This window comes from Musa acuminata, chromosome BXJ1-7 (genome assembly GCF_036884655.1).
Source record: "Musa acuminata AAA Group cultivar baxijiao chromosome BXJ1-7, Cavendish_Baxijiao_AAA, whole genome shotgun sequence".
Taxonomy (NCBI): domain Eukaryota; kingdom Viridiplantae; phylum Streptophyta; class Magnoliopsida; order Zingiberales; family Musaceae; genus Musa; species Musa acuminata.
This window is the reverse complement of record NC_088333.1, coordinates 4,668,764-4,689,817: the sequence shown is the minus strand read 5'-3', so window position 1 is coordinate 4,689,817 and position 21,054 is coordinate 4,668,764. Positions and strand designations below refer to the sequence as shown.

Here is a 21,054-nt window from a genome sequence, read left to right as displayed (position 1 = left end):
AGAGGGGAAGCTCTACCATGGTTATCTCTTTCTCTTTTGCTTGGAGGTCGAAGAACATGATGCATGAAAAGAGTATGACAATCGACATGATGAAAGAGGACGAAGTCTTGTCACGATACGAAGGCGACATAGGTTTGTTGTACAAGCATAGTTTCGTCTTTTAGAAAATAAAAAATGTTACACGAGAATAAAAATAAGACAGATGTTGGTTGTACAAGCATAATTTCAATGATAATAAAATAAAAAGGGGGTGTTCTGTAAAAAAAAAATTAAGATTTTTCTGAGAATTTACCCTTAAAATAAAATTCAATGATAAAAAAAAATGAATGAGATTGACCCTGGAATGGAATGCAGTGGAAGCCTACTGCTTCGGAGCTCTTTTAACAGTAAAGGCAACAGAAGAATACTCCGCAGCAGATGAAAGGAAACGAAACAGGGCACATCCAACGGAATCTTCAGTACATGCAAATGCTTTCTCTTTGTCTGCAGATTGCCACCTTTCGCTTCCTCCACTTGACATGCGATATATGCAGCCTTCTGCAGTAAAGTGAGTTCCTGTGTTCACATCTTTTCTCTTCTTTTCCTCTCCTTTCATGGGCAATTAGACCTCAGCCAATCGCTTGCAGTTTGCAGCTCTTAATCCACCTCATCGGAGTTGTCTGCGACTCCAAACCCAAATCATCTTTACTCTCTCCCCTGCAGAAGAATGATCCGTTAACGAGGTGGCCCTTGTCTTCTTCACAAAAGGCCAGCATTGATTGGCTGTAATGGATTGCCTGATCACCTTGTCCAACTCGATCCAAGACCATCAGATGACCTCCAAGATCTTAATGATCCACCACTTGTCAAAGGGATTGTTGGATTGTAAGATTCCTCTGCTGAATTCCTTTTGTATAACGTACCATTCACTTCATTGGTTCCTTCGGCTTTCCTTTCTCTCTCAAGTTTTAATTTCGGCTTTGGTCCTCTGTCTCTTTCTCTTTCCCACCACCAACCTCACTGGAGCCCAGAACCGTCGCTCATTCTCTCCGTCTCCACAAAACCTTGCTCCAGATCCACTCCAATGCCGCTTGCGCCCTTGATATCGCTATAAAGATCAAATCTTTGGTGGAAATGGCAGCTTCCAATTTGGCAAAGGCTCTGTTTTGGGGGTTTTTCCTTGAAAGATGCCTCCTTTTTGTGGATTCTGCCATTGGCGTCAACTGGGGGACACTGTCCTCCCACAAGCTCCCCCCCTCCGTGGTGGTGGATCTCATGAGGGAGAACAAGATTGGAAAGGTGAAGCTGTTCGACGCGGACCCGGAGGTCCTCTGGGCCCTGAGGGGGAGCGGCATCGAGGTGATGGTGGGGATCCCCAATGACTTGTTGGCGGCTTTGGCGTCTTCCATCGCTGCTTCTGATCAATGGGTCGGTCAGAATGTGTCGAGGTACATGGTTAAAGGCGGCGTTGATATAAGGTACGTTGTTGTTGATCGTAGAACAACTGTTTGAGCAATTGCTTCTGTTGCATTCTGATTCTGGACGCTAAAGGTGAAGTGTTTGAGGATTGAGGAAGTGGGAATCGTAGTTTTAACAAAGTCCAGAACTGTTCTTCAATTATTCAATATACACTTGTCTGCTAAGATTCATATAGAACTCTTAATCTACTATGCTTACAATATTTGATAAAGCATAGGGAAAGAAATAATTGAATTACCAGATGAAATGCCCTGTACCTTTCACTAGTAAAGATGCAAAGGGACACACAAGACTTTAGCATGGGATATGTGTATGATCAAATAAAGGGGTGCTTGATGCAAATGTGCATATATAATAGTGATCCTTTTGCCTTAGGTACATGGGTCATTTTCCATGTCGATTGGAATTAATCAGGCATTGTTTTTTTCATAGGTAAAATAGATTTTGACTTTTATTGATGACCTTGCTACAAGTTAGAAATGTAAAATTGAAGGATGGGTGCAAGACTGACATATGTATCTGATATGTTGAGGAATATGCATAAATAAAGGTTGGATGCATGATAGACATATGTATGCAGTAATTCATGTTCCTTTTGAATATGGATTACATGCCACATTCATGGTGTAGCCGCATCACCGACAAAAAGGATTTATTATTGTTAAGTGGACCTTGCGATAAGTATTGATACATATATGATCATGGGTAAAGATGCAAGGTGAAGATGCATTCATATCTAGCAGTCCTTTTTGCTTCAGGAATGTGGGTTATATACCACATTGATTGGAGTTGACAACAGGTAAAGTGATTATGTATAAGGAGAACATGGCTAGAAGTTGATCATGAAATATAACTGAAAGGGAGAATGCTAGATGATCGAATGTATATATGCCCTGCCTCAAAGACATGGTTTACATGCTACAATGATTGAAATTAATTGGACACTCTGTCATTGGAAAAAGGAAATTACGTATAAGGAAAACCAAAGTAGATATTCTTGTATCTATCTAAATAAGCAGTTGCTCAGTGGCATAAAACTCAGGGTCAACATTGAACCCTGGTCATAAGCATCTAGATAGAATAAGTCTCACCTCAAGAATGAAGCCCATAAAAGAACACAAAATCAAGAGTTATGCTCAAACTTGAGTAAGCCTCTTGAGAGAATGTGAGTCTCAAATCAAGAACTAGGCCCAAAGGAAAGAACGAGTCAAGAAACTCGGTGCATAAATAATCTTGAATGCTAAACTCAAGGGCATGATCGTGAGGGTTTCAAGAAGTCAGCAGATGTATATTGCTTGAACTTCATTATAGAAGGATTAGGATGTCCATGATCAAGAAGAATAGGCATTTGTTGATTGTGTAGATGGGCTCCTTAGTAAGAAACCTAGATGGTATGTTATTGGGTACACTGGAATTTTGTGACATTCAAATTGTAGTTAGTGGGCTTGTGATAAGTTTAAACATTTAATATAATTAAAAGTTTTCGCTAGCATGAATTGACACATATGCATATGGACATCCATTGTAGGCTAAGAAAATTTATTGGCTCCGTATTACATTTTTGTAATTGGATTAGCTAATCCTTAAAAAGGATAAGATTATTCAGATGTTTGTTCCTTACGTTCATTTGTAATATGTCATATTGGAACTCAAATCACTCTCTTGTCAGATATGTTGCAGTTGGAAATGAGCCCTTCCTCACAAACTATCAAGGACGATATCAGTCACTAGTTGTCCCAGCGATGCTCAACCTTCAGCAATCATTAGCCAGAGCAAATCTTGCAGGCTATATAAAGCTAGTAGTCCCTTGTAATGCTGATGCTTATCAGTCAGCTTCAGTTCCTTCTCAAGGAGCATTTCGGCCTGAGCTGACACAGATAATGACCCAGCTTGTGTCTTTTCTTAACTCAAATGGCTCTCCCTTTGTGGTCAACATTTATCCCTTTCTAAGTCTCTACCAGAGTGCGGATTTCCCACAAGACTATGCCTTTTTTGAGGGCTCTTCTCACCCTGTTGTCGACGGCCAGAATGTCTATTACAATGCCTTTGATGGCAATTTCGATACCTTGGTGGCTGCTCTCAGCAAAATTGGATATGGGCAAATGCCCGTAGCCGTCGGAGAGGTGGGCTGGCCTACAGAGGGAGCACCAAGTGCAAATCTAAGTGCTGCAAGGGCTTTTAACCAAGGCCTCATCAGTCATGTTTTGAGCAACAAGGGAACGCCTTCGAGGCCTGGGATTCCTCCAGTCGATATATATCTCTTCAGTCTTCTCGATGAAGAACAAAAGAACATCCTACCTGGAAACTTCGAACGGCACTGGGGAATCTACTCTTTTGATGGCCAAGCCAAGTACCCCTTGAACCTTGGATTAGGTAATGGTTGGTTGAAGAATGCGAGGAATGTTCCATACCTTCCATCAAGGTGGTGCATTGCTAATCCATCTCAGGATCTCACCGGTGTCACGAACCACATGAAGCTCGCTTGCAGTTTTGCTGATTGCACAACTCTGTACTATGGAGGATCATGCAACACGATCGGCGAGAAGGGGAACATCTCTTATGCCTTCAACAGCTACTATCAGCTACAGAAGCAAGATTCAAAGAGCTGTGATTTTGATGGGCTTGGGATCGTTACATTTCTCGATCCCTCGGTAGGTGACTGCCGCTTTCTTGTTGGAATTAGCGACAGTAGCGGTTGTTGTCTCGGATGTGGCATCCTTTGTGCATTGTGGTTCGTATCACTTTGGGTTATAATTTATCTGAGAGTTGTTGATTCCTTGTAATGTAGGAAGCAGCTTGGAACTTTTTGTGGTGCTTATCGAACATGAATATGTTATACTAGAAGATTGCATGCATGTCGACTTTGAATATTCATGTAGTGCCTTCATTACTCACACAAAGATAGGGTGAAGAGTCTTCATCTCCTTGACATGTAGATCAAGGTGATATATCTCAATGTGCCAGCTTAAACCACTAAGAAACAGCAATTAAGGCCTCTTATTTCTTCATTTTATTGCTCTCTGACTAATCCATCCTCTGTTCTGGAACTGAACATTGCAAGTTCATCATCAAGGAGATGTCAATGGTGTTTATGCAGCAAGTTGTGCCCACATCAGGCATGGCCAGAAATTATAAGTCATAAGATTAATCGACAGATCATTGGCGACTAAGTCATCTACCCAAGAGATGAACTCAAAGTAACAGCTTTATCTCTGCACTCGAGTTGGTGCATCTGTGATCTCTCTCTCTCTCTACAGAGTGCAAAACATGAACTGCAGCATCCATGCTCACAGAGTGAGAGGGAAAAATAATCTGCACTGAGCAAAATTGCCTGGGAAGACAAAGACATGTTCTTCTTGAGGTCTTGACTTCATATTTCCTTTCAATCCTGATAACATGTTCAGAAATTTCACCAAAGGAATTAATACAATATGCAATGATAATTCAGCCAAAATTCCAAATCTCTCACGGTACAGATAAATAGCCAGTTAATATGATTGCTTTGAGGATTCTCTCTCTCTCTCTCTCTCTCTCTCTCTCACATACACACACACACACTCTCTCTCTCTCTCCAGTTTCAGTTTCGGTGCACATAAATGGCGAGAGGCAATTAATATGTTTCCTCTGAGGATTCAATCTAATTCTATTATCCTGGAAAGAGTCCATAACAGATCAACCTTCATCCCTATTCCTCCGTCGAAGGATCTCCTCATCGGTAGCCTCTCCAAACGAACTGTTTCTGCTCTATCTACGTGCATCCACTCCCACTCTCCAAGTGTCTTATATATATAGACGCTGCATCGGCGCTGCTAGTAACGAGGAAACAGGGGAGGAACATAAATCGCGAGAGATGACGAAGCTTCATCTTTTTCTTCTCGCCATCGCATTCCTTTCCTCGCTGCAGAATCCGGCAGTCCTCGCAACCAAGAAGGTGAGCGACGACGTCCCGTAACCATATATAACCACGCAGATAGATCTGCTGACGTTTGTCCGTGGGATGTGATGCCAGGCTTATATTGTGTACCTCGGCGGGCACTCTCATGGCGCCAATCCCACCTCTGCAGACTTCGAGAGTGCAACTCAGTCTCATTATCAGCTGTTGGGATCCACTTTTGGAAGGTATTACTGTTACTCTGATCCAAAAACAACAGTTCTGGTGCTGATCTAAAGTTCATATCTTTCATCACAGCGAGGAACTGGCTCGCTCTGCAATCTTCTACTCCTACACGAAACATATCAATGGCTTTGCTGCAATGTTGGAAGAGGAAGAAGCGACGCTGATCTCCGGTTAGAGTTCTTGTCTTGCATTGAGCTCTTCCTTCTGACGGTTTGTGATCTTGGATTCTCTTGTCTCCGTGCAGAGCATCCCGATGTCATATCGGTGTTCGAGAACACCATGAAGTCGTTGCACACGACCAGATCATGGGATGTCATGGGCGGATTCTTGAACAGGCAGGGGAAGGCGCACCCCGAATCTATTTGGGCCAAAGCCAACTATGGCGACGACGTCATTATAGCCAATTTCGACACAGGTTCTTCGTCCATACCTTCAATGCCTTCGTTTGTTCCTTCTTTTCTGTTTGGATTATCTTTGACGAAGCTGCGTTTTCATTCGAAAGGTGTGTGGCCTGAATCCGGCAGCTTTGATGACAAAGGATATGGGCCGGTTCCGAAGAGATGGAGAGGGATCTGCCAGAACAGCACCAAGCACAGCTTTCACTGCAACAGGTCTTCTTCTTCTTCTTCCTGGTTCTCGGTGTTCTATTGCAGAGAGTATACGCGATGCTAAAGCTTCCTTTTGGGTGATCCAGGAAGCTGATTGGTGCCCGGTTCTATGACTTGTCCCATCAGGCCAACAGTGCATCGCCGCCGGTAGAGTACTCTCCCCGGGATAGCGAGGGCCACGGCACCCACACGCTCTCCACGGCCGCAGGGGGGATCGTCCGCGGCGCAAACATCTACGGCGAAGCCAACGGCACTGCCAGAGGTGGCTCGCCCCATGCGAGGGTCGCCGCCTACAAGGTGTGCTGGGGGCTCTGCGCCGATGCCAACATTCTTGCTGCCTTCGATGACGCCATACACGACGGCGTCGACGTCATCTCGTTGTCGGTAGGTGGTCTTCCGTATGAGTACCTCTTCGACTCCATCGCCTTGGGGTCGTTCCATGCGGTGCAGCGAGGAATCACCGTCGTGTGCTCCGCCGGCAACGACGGACCGACCCCTGGCACGGTCTCCAATATTGCGCCATGGATATTCACCGTAGGAGCAAGCACGATCGACAGGGAGTTCTATTCCCTCGTCACTCTCGGCAGCAACAAGAAGATAAAGGTTTGCTTCTTTCGTCTTCGATCGATTACCTCTCCATACACGACTCGACCAGTTGGAACGCGTCGTCTTTCAGGGAGTGAGTCTCTCGCCGAAATCTCTTCCAGCCCATAAGCCCTATCCATTGATCGATGGCTCTAATGCGAAGCGCCCGAATTCATCCGCCGAAGAAGCGTAAGAACAGAGTTGCTCCCCTGTAGTCCTGCTCGCATTCCATACATAGCATGAACAATTGTTTGTGGGAATTGCAGTGGCTGGTGCTACCCAGGAACACTCGACCCCGAGAAAGTTCGAGGAAAGATCGTGGTTTGCACGCGCGATACGTCGTTTGCACGAGTGGAGAAGGGCGTCGACGTCTTGAAGGCCGGCGGGGCGGGGATGATCCTCGCTAACAGCGATGAGGAAGGGAACAGCCTCCTTGCGGATCCCCACTTCCTCCCTGCTTCAATGATTACATACAAAGATGCTCTGAGACTGAGTTCCTATCTGAAATCTACCAAGTATGATCTTGTCAGGAATTCGATGAGTTATTTCTGGCCACTGAACTCGATCTTTGTTGATAGGTCACCTACCGCTACCATTTCACCTGCAACTACAGTTCTGGGAGTGAAACCAGCGCCGGCCATGGCTTCTTTCTCATCTCGAGGCCCCAATCTTATCAATCCCGAGATTCTCAAGGTCGTATCTGTTGCCTTTCTTTGTTCGTTTCCTCTCAATTGCATAGCTTACGATTCCTTCTTGCTCTTGCAGCCTGATATCACTGCGCCAGGGGTGGACATTCTCGCAGCCTTCACCGAGGAAGTCGGACCTACCATGCTGGATTTAGACAAGCGACGTGTCCGATTCAATGTCATGTCCGGCACGTCGATGTCCTGCCCTCACATCTCCGGCGTCGCAGGCCTGCTGAAGAAGCTCCATCCTCGTTGGAGTCCTGCTGTTATCAGATCGGCCATCATGACAACCGGTTAGAGATCGTCAACAACGGAACGTATTGCTCTTCTATCTTGCGTGATCTTAATCCAAGTTCTGGATTCTATGGCAGCGAGAACTCGAGACAACACGAGAACGCCAATGAAGGACGATAACCGCGAGAAGGCCATACCGTTCGACTACGGCGCAGGGCATGTGCGGCCGAACCGCGCCATGGATCCCGGGCTGGTGTACGACATCACCTTCACCGACTACGTGCATTTCCTGTGCAGCCGCGGGTACAACGCTTCCAACATGGCGCAATTCATCGGCAAGCGCTTCGCCTGCCCGTCGAAGACCATGAGGGCGGAGGACTTGAACTACCCATCGATCACCGTCCCGAACCTCCAGAAGTCCTTCACCGTCTCTCGCACCGTGAGGAACGTCGGCACGCCCGGCACGTACAATGTGAGGATCAAGGCTCCCTTCGGCATCCACGTCTCGGTGAAGCCGCAGACGCTCGAGTTTGCCAAGGTTGGGGAGGAGAAGACGTTCCAAGTCAGGCTGCGGTCGCGTAGCGAGAGTGTCGGTGTAGGGTATGTCTTTGGTGGCCTGACATGGACCGACGGTAAGCACTACGTGAGAAGTCCTCTGGTGGTGAATGCGTTCTCATGAGGTTAACATCACTGGGTCGAGATGATCCCATTTTTTAGGATTTAGCCCCTCTTTTTTTAGTCTTTTGTTTAGATATAGAAGTATAGTTGCTAATTTATTTGGTTGGTGATTCTAATAAAAAATTTTTGTTCATTTTGGGTTTTTGATGAAACTGTTCCAATGGTACTTTGTAGATACATATGCAATCAACACGAGAAAAAGGCATTGGCATTACATCAAACACCTTCATTGAATAGACAAGTATTGTTGAGAGATCATTAAGGCTGCTTTACAAGTGCGCAAGAAAAGAGAAACACCCACTGCAATGGATTTAAGAAGTTTAATTGTTGACTCAGCAAGAAACTTTACTATCGTGCAGACATTTGAGCTTTTTCCAAAAGCAGACTGCTTTTTAGATTCAACTGAGATAAGCAAACCAAGAAAACTTCATAAAGGGGGAAAGAAACATGTTATATAAGGATGAGAGTTAAATCTCAGGGTAGTAGAAACAATATGGCTTACAGTAATTTCAATGAAAGTTTATAAGATGTAAACCATGGTGTCTGATATTAGAGATGAAACATGTACAATACAACTGCACTTGTGCAGATGGCAAAAACTATGGGAATAAGAAAAACTAACGACGAATAAGAGCACTTATTAATGAGAGCAAAATTGAGCTGAACATTTTTACTCCATGCTGAGGCAAGAGAGGGTTGGAAGGATGCTTAAGCGCCACATCCACTCTTCAAGGATTGATGTTGCAGTCCCGTATAAAAATGTGATCGTAGTTTACATACTTGGACCAATAGCCACGATACTTAGGCATGCCGATATCCAACCAAGGCTTCATGTTTCCGTTGTAGTGGATGACTGCAGCCGATTCGATGTCCTTCAGGTCCACCTGTGCGTTGTACCCAAGGCCCAAAATATGCCACCGGTGATCAATGGGAATTGTATGGTTGTAGAATGTTATTAAGCCAGGAGGAAGACTTCCCAATCTCCATAACTGTCGATCAATATTCTGTGAGAACAGAGATAACAAACAGATTAGAAATATGCTGCTCCACAGTCGCAACAAGTATAATTTTGGTGCATTTGAAAGTTATTTTAGGCTCTAAACAAAATAAAACATCTCATCCAAAATTTTAGAAAAAAAGAAAAATATAACTATTACGCTTATCACACTGTGCTATAGTCATGATATGTGCCACATGCCATTATAAGGTTGTTTCATACCAATGCAGCATCCTAAGCTCATCATCAAGGCCTATAATGTTGCCCGGTCCCTTCTAAAGATGATTCAAGTATACTAATTCAGCAACTTGTATAGGCATCATGTCTTACCAGGTTCTGCCAGTAGTGATAGACTTGTGTGATTTTCTGCTTCCTCCACTCATCCAAATCAAACACATTCATTCCGTATGCCCAACCGCAAGCACGGGGATTGAAGTTCTTGGCAATAAGAGGATTTGAGAAATTGAGATATTTGTCAAATCGGTGAAAGCTTTCCCCACATGTCTCGATCGCACCATTGACTTTTCCCTTCATGTCAACCTTCCAAAGGCCAGTCAGGTCCTTCTGTACAACAATATCATCATCTAAAAACACCACCTTGCTGAGCCTTGGAAAGACCTCGGGTAGGTAAAATCGCAGGTGATTTAGAATGGATAGGTACTTTGGGTTTCTGTACTTCAAGTTTGCATCAGAATTTGCAGTACCATGATGAGTCCTGAAGTAATAGTCAATCATGGACTGGGACCTAAGCTGTTTCAATACTGGACTGTAGTTGTCATTTAGCCACGTAAATTCTTCAATGGTCTGAATTTGAATGGCGGCTTTTCCAGGTGGGTTAGCTAGAAACCACATCCTCATAGCTGCATAGTTCAGTCTATCAGTTACAATGTGGAAAACGTGGTCTGCAGGGTTCTGCAAGTAAGATATATTCTCTTTAACTAACCAAAGCAAATTGAGATTAATTGTTAAAATGAAAGACAGAACAGATGATAGCCGAGCACTCACATTGGCGTTAGATATAGTTGAGTTGACCACCACTGCTGTAGCCAATATATTATCCGAAAACAAAGCATAGTGATAGAGATCAGGGTCTTCAAACTTTTCTCGATATGGGAACTGTTGCTGGCTGGAGTTCAGGGAAAAGTACTCGTTGGAAAGCCGTAGAGGAAGACAGTGTAGACCTTTGGAAATGGTTTTAGCAGCAAGTTGAGTTAGAAACAATTCCTGCTTCTTATGAATTCGTAACTGTTCCTCGCTAGAGTGAACCATAGCACGGAGCTTCTTTACAACAGCAGCACAATCGTCTTGAATCTGCTTGCCTTTATTCAAAATTAGCTCCATTGCCTTCAGTTTCTCATATGTGCTAAATTAGCCAAAATTGGGAAAAAAAGGTCATCAATATCAGAGAAGCAAGCATAAGCCCCATATATGTGCATACAAACACATAACCACTGTATGCATGTATAAGGCTTGCATATTATATTTCCCATAAAAATTGGAAAAACCTTACTTTTTTGGCAGATCTGAATCCTTGGTTGCATCTCCAAGTACACGCTGAGTATCCTTTATACGTAAGCGTAACTCCCTTACAAGGTGAGGATTGGCTCGAATGGGCCCAATGCCAAGATAGACCTTTGCACGAATCAACTGGTCCTTGAGCTGCCTGACCCTAGCATCAGGAATTGTCATGTTGCTGCTCTTCTTTCTCAGGATTGTCTGGCGTTTTTCTGGATTGTTCCTAGGAGATGTCTGTCTATGTTGCTTTTCAGATTCATTTTCCTGTAAACACATTATACACGTAAACAAAGCAACGCACATTGCAGGCACCATAATTAGAAATAAAAGACAGAGATTGCAGAAGGGACTGGAAACAGATATCACAAAGCATAAATGAAATGATTGCGTTCTGAGAACACTCATGTCATTATTTTCCCTTTATCACCCCTAGTTAACATCAATCACATCTTTTGGACTAGTCCGATGGACCATCAAGATCTGATCAAACTAATCCGACTTCCTAAATTTAGAATTGAAATGAGGAAGCTTCCTGTGTAATAAGTTCAAAAGCCAAAATCCCAGTTCGTTACAAGTAGGTTCACACAATCGTGGTAGTTTGACAGTCCAAAACGTTTGCTCAAATGATTAAGTCAAGGTACTTGTAACTTTTCAGGACTAGTAAATGCTGGGAGAAGTTGGATTGCCAAATATATTGTACTAACTTTTCCACCTATGGTCAGGTATATTTCTGATGTCACCAATAAAATATAAGATCCTATTCCATCAAGCTACATCAGCAGCAGCTTATAGTTGACTTTAATTTCCTCTAGATAATAGAACAATGAATTGCTCTGGAAACTCCACCATAATTTTCTTCCTAGCAGATAAGAACTGCCCGATAAGCACAACCAAATCACACATTCAATTAAAATAGGAAGAAAAAAGCAAAAAATATGAGATGGCATAATAGTGCTAACAAGTCATCAGCACCAAAGAATGTGCTCTGGAATCGTAAATTCCCTAAGTTCCCGCTTGTTCAGAAGCAACAATAATTAATCAGATGTGATACTACAAAAGAAAAGAGAAAGAGAGAGAAAATAATGCAAAATCCAAAGACATTTGTATTGTAAGAATTGACTGCAAAACAAATTAGTACGCTACCTCTTTTGCTGGAATAGAATTAGGAATAGTTTGTTGAGATCCCATTTCTTTGTGCTCTTCCACTGACTCGGGCTTCTCCAACCCGTTTCCTATCACCCCATTGGTCACTTCCTTGATCACAGCCTCCCTCTCCGGCCGACTCCTCTCATCCACCGCTGCCGACAGAACTCTGCTCTTGTGCTCCTCAGATTTCCCCAATGGCAATTCTGTAAATAGTCGAGAAATCAACAGTCACCATCGACCTACCATTCTTTAGAGTAGTAATGAACCACATCATCTTGACCACCTAAAGAGCTCTCCATGTAACCATTATAATTAAGATCCACAAAGTGTAAGATTCTTCCAATTGAAGGGCAAACAATCCTAATACTTACACATCAAAGGGAAACCCTACCTGCGGTGGTTGATGATGCAAATCCATCCACCGGATCAGTCGGAATCTGATTGGAATTGCTTGAATTATCAGAATATATAACTCCGACTGGCTCTTTTACGGAATTCGTCGACTCCTGCGAGCAGATACAGGAGGTAGAAAGATCAAACCTTTCACCAAAATTTGAGAATTAGACGCGTGTACGAAGGCAGAAGGGTCGAGAGAGAATTCCGAATGCCACCTGCGAAAGCGCATGCGGTTCCCCAACCTGGTTCGTCCCAAAGCTCTGGAAAAAGACATGTCTCTCTTTAGATTAAACAAAAGAAAGAAATGCACAAAAATGTCTCCGCGGCGTAGGAGATTTACCTGACCGGAAGCTTCATCAAGGACCTCGTCATTTGCTGTAAAAGGGAAACAAAACAATGAGAACACCGTAGAAAAGACGAGACTTTCTCGTAAATCACTCATCAGAACCCCATCTTCCCCCTAAAAAGACTCCATCTTTGCCCCTCTCCCTCACTTTCGGGCACTCACAGCTGGGCTTGGAGGCGGCGGAGAGCCGATCCGTGTAAAGAACGATGGGCGCGAGAACCGTGAGGCAGAGTAAGGCCAAAACGAGATTCCTCCTCACCATCTTCGACCACCGCTCATCATCCGAGAAACGACGCTCCCCACCCTGTTTCCTCTGCCGCCCCCGCAACGCAAGTGCGAGATGAAGAACCGCAATTAATAACCCAATAGAGACGTGCCGGCATCGGAGAAGGCCATGAAACCAGCCGTTGCTCGACGGAGAACCACTTCCAGCCTCTCCTTGAGGCCGAGACAGTCACGGAGTGATATGCGAGCACTGCAAGCTTCCTCTGGCACTCTGATTTCTATTCGAGAGGTATATACGCAGGGAATGGAGATATATTTACCCCCATATTTGCTATGCGTTGTCCAACTCTACGCTAAACTATGAGCGGAGAAATGCATAGTTCAAAACAAAAGGGAGTGACTTTATCACTCGTGGGATCAAAGATCCTAGCCGTCCAAGTTAGGTTTCAGGGAATGGAGACCGCTGGATGTCTCACACTTGTATGTAATCATCTAATTTTAGGTTATATCACGTTAATACCATAAAAACCATCAAATTTGAGTTCAGTGAAAATATATTCATCTCAATTTTGTAATGCATTTTACTTTGGGAAACAAGATATTTTCTTTTGGTAAATATTCATCTCTTCTACCAATTGGGTCAGTATCCACCGTTTTGTATTTGATACGATGAGAATGCAGTAGAAATGTAGCATTTGGTATATATGTTTCAATGTATCAGACAATATGTCGATTGTCGGTTCCGACCGACAGGTATCGAAGTGAAATATAAAACATGAAGATATAATTAATTGTGATCTAATTGAAGCCACAAACATTGAGGCCCACTGCAGATTGACAATTAAATTTCTCCTAATTTTGTACCGTGTTTTGTATTATGTGCATCAAGTCTATTTGTTCGCATTCGGCTCGCGTCTCCTCTCTAACATTGGTGTCGATTGGACCGGTTCGACTACATTAGAAAAAGATTCGACCCAATCGGTTGATCAAATCAGATATGATATTATTAGGGAAAGGAAGGCTCCAATAGGAATTGCAGGCCATTCTGCTCTCTCAGTCTCTCACTTCTTTTCACACAGTCTTAATTAATTTCTCTCAGATCAATTACCCCAATCGATAAGTATAGCACAAAATCTAAGAATGAAGTAACCTGGCAGGCGACGTAGAACTCTCCTGCAATATCCATTCTGTTTATGCCATATTAGACTCTACCTGGAAGGAAGATTCAAGAAGAGATCATCAGATATCTCATACATAATACATTAAGATTCACATGGGCAATAAGGTGGACTCATAACATCAATGGTTTTCCACTCTAATAACAATTCAGAAATAAAAGTTTTGTTGCATATTACAAGCTCACTAGTTAAAATGAAGTCCCAAAAGATTTAGATTGCTGCAACAGACAGTGATCCAAGAGCTCTCAGATGATAAGAACCCTGTTGTTTAAAAAATATGAGTAACTTTTTTTTTGGCTAATGGAATTATCTGCCGAAACACCTGAATACTGAGGATGTTAAAGTTGAAGAAAGAAACTTCAATCCAGCAGATCCTCCAGGGAAGTACGAAATGGCATAGTATGCTAGTGCCAGAACCTGCAGAGATGAAACCAAAAAAGTCAGGATTAATATTACAGAACTCCAGATATACTCCATTATCTAAGTAACTTGATATCATGCAGTTTTTGCTCATGCATGACATTCTGGCTTCAGCTAAAACCTAGTTTAATTACAATGGATGGAAGGAGGGAGTTGATTAGAGCCAATCTTAAGGATGATTTAATCCATAATGTCTTGATAAAGTTGTTTGTACCAACGAATAACGAAAAAGAAAACCAACCATTAATGGCTAATGCTGACCAGCACATATCTTTTCCAAGGGATTTCCGACACTCTTATTCAACATATTTATTTATTGTCTGAACCAAACTGAACATTAGTTCATTTCTTTACACAGTCCAACCTAAGTTTCCTTTCTCATAGAAACTTGCAGCCATTCCACCATGTTTGTCTCTAGTGGAGATGCCAAAAGAGCCGAGTGCCAGAGATCAGTTGTCCCACTGTATTTTGTTCATTTGGTAACTCAATCACTTGGACAAATTCTAGCAACTTGATTTAATTTCCCCCCAAAGTTCACTTAAAATACTGGGATCTGAGTTTCTTCTTTTATCTCTTTACACATTTCTTATTTTAATACTAGAATACCACTATTTGCATCCCTGTGGCGCGGCAACAGTCACATGACAGCATGGCACCTGCACTTACAGTGCCAACTTCTAATCGGCATTGTCATGCTCATCTTCATGGCAAGTAAATCCTTGACATACTCACAAGGGAATACTAGCACATTGTGGAGGGAAAAAAAAAGTGAACAAGCATATTGAATTTCACAACTATGCATGTGATAATCTGTCATAGGACACAAGACAACTTAGGACCTTGAAGATCATTACCTGAATGACGGAGAAAAGAACAGAGAGGACGTAACTATGAAGTACCATGGACACATAAATCGTGCCAACCATACTGCCAACAAATCCCAATGTGAAGGGAAGTCTCTGCAACAGACATCAACATCCATGTTATGATACTAGGATTGTAACAATAGTTATGTCAAACCAAACTATAATGTAGGAACCAGTACTAAAATGCTACTGATAATGTACTTGTTGTCCTAGTGAACAACTGAAAAAGATAGGATGTTAAAACATGACTAGAATCACCATAGCTGGAATAAGGGGAGGTGGGTAAGTGAAATTACTTCCCACAAACACAATAAACAAAAACACTACTATATGAGTTATCACAGCTCAAAAACTTTATGAAAAGCAAATTAACCAGTGTTTATGTTTTGAAGAAATTTATTTTGGTAATCTTGACATCGTGGCAAGTTTAAATGCTACAAGGATCGGCCAGAAAGAATTGGCTATGTTAATCAATTGCAATCCTTTAGCCCAGAATTCAATTCTTGTGACACTTCCAATCTTTTTATGGCATATATTTCAGATACAAAACATTTTAAAGACCTATCAGTTATGTTATCACCATAAAGATTACAATTCTTCAAGTCTGAACCTTTCGTTCGTATTCTTTGCATAATCTTCTCAAACTGAAAACCTGCGTCCTAATCCTAGTATCAACTCCTAAGCTTAATCAGCACAAGATTTATGAAAGAACAAATTTTCCAAACACATGCGACATCCACTCAACATTAATATAATCTAATTCTGAAGAAGCCTAGAGTAGCACAAGACGAGGCTTAAAATCTTGGTCCTATACAAGTTTCGACACTTTGTTGGACCAAAACAGAACCGAGATACCTGTCGATATACAAAGCTGTACTGCTTAGTATCATTATATAATAAATAAAAAGCTAGATATCAATGATACCAGCGATACGATTCAGTACTGATCCTTGGCCAGTCGTACATACCGATCAGATTGATATTTGAAATATTGATCCACTTGTGATCACAAGAAAATAATCAAACAAAGCAGAAAAAAGATATAACATCACACATCTCTGACCAGCTTTAACAGTAGACCATTTCTACTTGATATTAGTGCTTTTTTTTATCTATCATCCAAAATTTCTTGAACAAGTGAGAAAATCTTAAAGCTAATCAATCAACATTAGGGAATTTTTATTTCTATTATTTAATATGAGAAAAAATACTCTTTGAGAAAATATAAGAAATATTTATATTTGTACTCACAACCAAAAAGCTTTCACTCACACATGAACAATTCAAGAAATATGTAACATGTTCAGGTCACAAAGTGTTAAACACTAAATGATAACAAATATTACACATAATCAACAGTATATATAATTTGCATGTCGGTGTATTGCCAATAATTAATTTCCTCTAAAAATCCATCATCTCTTCTAAGATTTAATTTTGTTTCAGGCAAAATGAAAACATACATATAAGACCAACAGTTCAGGGATAAAAAAATTCAAGACAAATCGAAAAGAATAGTACATTATAAAATTTAGCGATGAGAAAATATAAATAAGACCAATAATTACTTAAAATATAAATAAGTAGTTAATAGTTGAAACACTTAAATTTTCAGATCGATCAAGTATAGAAGTGCATAGCAAGGAAAACATAACTAACCAATGGTAATATATGATTAGGTAGCATCCTACCCAGACCTAAAATCAGTGTAAGACAAACTGAAGAACTTGTGAAGCAGGATTTGACTTCTAGCAATTGTGAAAGACAGATTCATTGTTGTCTCATCTTCCTTTTCCCCTCTATCTTTTTGAATAAAGTCCCCGATTAATTCGATCTGGTCCCTGGTGTTTCTCAAAGATAAGAGCTGAAGGGTAAATCATGACAATCAGGAGAAAAGAGTAGACAAGGAGGAGAAAAGGGGGTCAAGCCACTTGAATGATATTTAAATGATAAAAGAGTGTTGATCATGGCAAAGCGAGTAGGAGAAAATAGAGATTGACAATTGTAGACAGAGAACAACCATCAGGACTGGTGTCATGCATGACCATCACATCGTTGATTGTGAGTTTGAGGATGATAATAGTTTCACCCGTACTGATGAGAATTACACAATAGGAAACTTCAAGTCGGCCATCTTAAAATCAAGTTCAAGGTGAACGAAAAAGATCAATGACGAAACAAAGGCCAAGTTCACACAAAACCAGCAAGAGACAAATCAGCTCCACATTGAAATCAGAAGTAGAGTTGTATGCGATGGTCACATATTGAGCCACAATAACAACAACGACCTCACTACATTGCAACTATTAACATATATTTGCTGCTAGAAAAAGGACAAGAGCAACCATTCATAGGAAAGCTAATATTCATGAATTTGAAAAATAACAAATGTCATAAAAGCAAATCACTAGCCATGATGCAAAAGTTCTCATATCACAGATCAGATTTTGAGAAAGGTTGCCTGAGAATAGCACCACTCATTTTGCCAATCTAACATCTCTTATCATTTTTCCACACTCATTGATCCCTAGAACTTTCACTAGCCAGTCTGAGTTTCAATTACTATTTTTTCTCAATAATAATAGCAACGGTTCAATCTATTTTCAAGACAAGCACCCGAAAAAAGTTTCAATGTAACTTCACTTAATTGTTGCTTCACTACTAACAGTTTATACTACTTTCATGACGATAAAAGGAATCTTAGTAAATGATTCCTCCCACCAAGAATAGCAACTTAACAAACAGTCAAGTCAGGATCAGCTTTGTTTTTTATAACAGTTGATATTGGTGAAACAAGAGAAAGAGGCATGCAGAATTGGCATCCTTTGTGACAATAACTGTACCTCCCTTGAAGACATGTGAGCAAGCTGATTCCTAGGACCTTTGAGAGCAAAGAATGAACCGACAATAAATGCACACCCCAGGGTGAAACAAATGGCAAACTTCTGTGGCATCAGCACCATGACCGGAAGGAACATGGTGAATGCAATGAACACAAGGAAGACACCACTGGCAAGGAGCAGTCCAAAGTACATGAGTGATTTCCCGGATGGGACACTGCTTGTAGCAGTCTGGAAGCTCCCAGGTAGCTCTCTAACACCTTTAGAAACCCTGTGAAGTATCAAACCATAAGATAGAATGTCCCGTGGACTCACTGAAATAAATTAAATTAACTTGTTTTGCAACAACATTAACAGCTTCAATCCTCATTAAAGGACAAAAATAATGCCGTATTTATCTTCTGGTTACAACTTCACAAATTTCCGTAGGGCGATAATTATGTCATTTATTCAAATATTTTACTAACATATTCCTGACAACCACCTTTTTCATGTTAATTGTCCCTCCAAACACCGCAAGAATGTATTCCAGCAACCAGAAATGCGTTAATTGAATAATTACGAAGTCTTTAAATCCCTAACTTTGCCATATATACATCTGAGAATTATCACTCAGATACACCATAAATCAAAACTCAGAACCAGAACATATTTTAGAATATGATAAAGAACAAACCAATTTCCTCTGTATAATTAACATTCTGAAGCTCTTTACAGTCGATCCTGGATGACCTGATAAGGTTAAACGCATCGAGAATATAGACATGTTCTCAAATTCAGCCGTTTCCTCGTTGAGGTACATAGTACTTACCTAAGCCCTAAAATCCATCCTCCCTTAAGAGAAAAACCAACAAGAAATCAGCAGAAAAGAGCTAACCCTAAATCTCGTACGATCTGAGCTAACCAATCTAATTTGTGACACTCAACTATCAAATCTCAGCTAGCGAAGCAAAGATCCAAACCTCAACTCCACAGAAAATCCCAACCTTCTTTAAAGAAAACCAAGCAACAAAAACGACAAGGATCGGAGAGGGAAAAGGGGACGGGAGAGCGGGCTCACACGCTGAAGGTTCCGGCGACCTTATCGTTGGCGGTCCTAACGGCGGCCTCGAGATCGAAGCCCGCGAGGGAGGATGAGCCGCCTTCCTCGACGGCCTTGGAGGCGGCGTAGGAGTTCCAGTCGGCGAGGAGGGAGGTGGTGGGCGGCGCGTCGCGCTCGCTGGGGCCGCCGGAGAACCACGCCTGCGCCGTCCGCTGCATCGTCCGGGGAACGTGGAGAGAAATGGGATCCGAGAGGGAGGGGAGGAGAGGAGGGAGATCGCCGACTGCGTGCGCACGCGGGTCGGATTGTTAATGTGTTATACGCTACTTTCCTTCCGCCATTAATACCGTTCGGCAAACGAGAGGGAGTACTTCTATCCACCTAAATGAAACAAAAACAAAAAAAAGGACCATTTTAATTATTTATGTTATAAGAATTTGGTCTATCACAATATATTTATCTTATTATAGTGTTGTTTTAATTACCATAACAAAAATAGCCTATTTGAAAATATTATACATGATTTGAATAGACTTTTAATCTCAAATCAGATTAATTATGAACCTAAAAATATGATATTGTAATAATCTATGAGCAATGATAAATAAATAGATGTAATATAATATCATTTATACTATTTTTTATAATTATAATTATATTATTTTTAACACATCAATAGCATTATAAATTTTATTGAAAAAACAAAAAAGGGGTAAAAAAAGAGTGAAAATTTATAACAGAAAAACTTTTGAGAGGTATTTTAGGTTATTTTTAAAATTAAAATATTATTTGAGAAAAAAAAAACAAAAAAGGAGGTACCTTTTGAAAATACCAAAAATATGAATGTTATATAGAAATCATCCTTTTCTCATATCCTAAACATTTTTTTTTCTAAAATTGAAAATTGATATTTCTTCTATAAGTTATGTTTTAAAAATATTGATTCTCTATACATTTTTTCTTAGTAAAGAGATTTTTATTTTGGCAATTGGATGGATCTTTATACATTAGACCAACATATTGTTTAAAATATTTATTTCGAGCATGAATATTTATATTATATTATTTTTTATACAAAAGATAAATTATGCTACTAATATATTTTTTATACAAATTATACGTTTAAAATTTTTTATTTATAAATGATCTATAAGATAAAACTATTAATAGAGGTAAAAGAAGCCTATCAAGGAAGCAATCGATACACTTTTATTAATACATAGATTATGCTACTAATGACATCAAATATATTGATATTGTCTCTGTTTATATAATTATCAAAGAATATATATATATATATATATATATATAATTATCAAAGAATCTGCTAATATTAATTATTATTATTATCCGTTTGCTTCGAATCGATGACTAAATATGATCTTACCAATACATACCAAAATTTTCTTGTCTTCTTCTAATTTTAGGGATTTGTTTTTGGTGTCAAAAGAGGTACAATCTTTTGAAATGCATGCCATTTCACTTCAACGTGAAAGCATCCTTCAATCTTTATTCCAAGCAATCTGAAACCAATTAATCACTGCATAAATGTAAATCTGCAAACTCCATTTACCGAGTGGTGAAGGGCCGATACAGTGATCAGATTGGGACGAAAGCTTCCTTTCTCCCTCTCCCATTTGCCATGGATTGTCCCCTCGGGGGGGGGGGGGGGGGGGGAAGATCATCGCAGAACACAAACATGCTCTGTTGATCGACC

At 40.9% G+C, this 21,054-nt stretch overlaps 4 protein-coding genes across 4 annotated transcripts; 2 read left to right on the top strand and 2 right to left on the bottom strand.

Annotated features, from left to right (window-relative positions):
* The first annotated feature begins 816 nt into the window (after window positions 1–816).
* Window positions 817–4,332, top strand: LOC135678369 (glucan endo-1,3-beta-glucosidase 5-like). Its single transcript, XM_065191090.1, has 2 exons — window positions 817–1,457; window positions 3,128–4,332. The coding sequence occupies exons 1-2, from the start codon at window positions 1,114–1,116 to the stop codon at window positions 4,239–4,241; spliced, it is 1,458 nt and encodes a 485-aa protein (XP_065047162.1). The 5' UTR covers window positions 817–1,113; the 3' UTR covers window positions 4,242–4,332.
* A 976-nt stretch (window positions 4,333–5,308) lies between these two features.
* LOC135680103 (subtilisin-like protease SBT5.3) lies at window positions 5,309–8,471 on the top strand. Its single transcript, XM_065194090.1, has 11 exons — window positions 5,309–5,389; window positions 5,468–5,577; window positions 5,648–5,745; window positions 5,820–5,990; window positions 6,078–6,186; window positions 6,270–6,786; window positions 6,860–6,957; window positions 7,035–7,283; window positions 7,347–7,461; window positions 7,534–7,747; window positions 7,826–8,471. The coding sequence occupies exons 1-11, from the start codon at window positions 5,309–5,311 to the stop codon at window positions 8,365–8,367; spliced, it is 2,304 nt and encodes a 767-aa protein (XP_065050162.1). The 3' UTR covers window positions 8,368–8,471.
* Window positions 8,472–8,796: 325 nt separating this feature from the next.
* Window positions 8,797–13,240, bottom strand: LOC103990489 (probable galacturonosyltransferase 4). Its single transcript, XM_009409653.3, has 9 exons — window positions 12,929–13,240; window positions 12,761–12,795; window positions 12,636–12,680; window positions 12,416–12,530; window positions 12,022–12,227; window positions 10,874–11,142; window positions 10,369–10,726; window positions 9,694–10,275; window positions 8,797–9,370 (listed from the first exon to the last, which is right to left on the bottom strand). Exons 1-9 carry the CDS (start codon window positions 13,026–13,028, stop codon window positions 9,095–9,097), a joined length of 1,986 nt encoding a protein of 661 aa, XP_009407928.2. The 5' UTR covers window positions 13,029–13,240; the 3' UTR covers window positions 8,797–9,094.
* A 975-nt stretch (window positions 13,241–14,215) lies between these two features.
* Window positions 14,216–19,692, bottom strand: LOC135678368 (protein transport protein SFT2-like). The gene is made up of 4 exons (XM_065191089.1): window positions 19,356–19,692; window positions 18,299–18,566; window positions 15,444–15,548; window positions 14,216–14,586 (listed from the first exon to the last, which is right to left on the bottom strand). Exons 1-4 carry the CDS (start codon window positions 19,553–19,555, stop codon window positions 14,476–14,478), a joined length of 684 nt encoding a protein of 227 aa, XP_065047161.1. The 5' UTR covers window positions 19,556–19,692; the 3' UTR covers window positions 14,216–14,475.
* Between the last annotated feature and the right edge of the window lie 1,362 nt (window positions 19,693–21,054).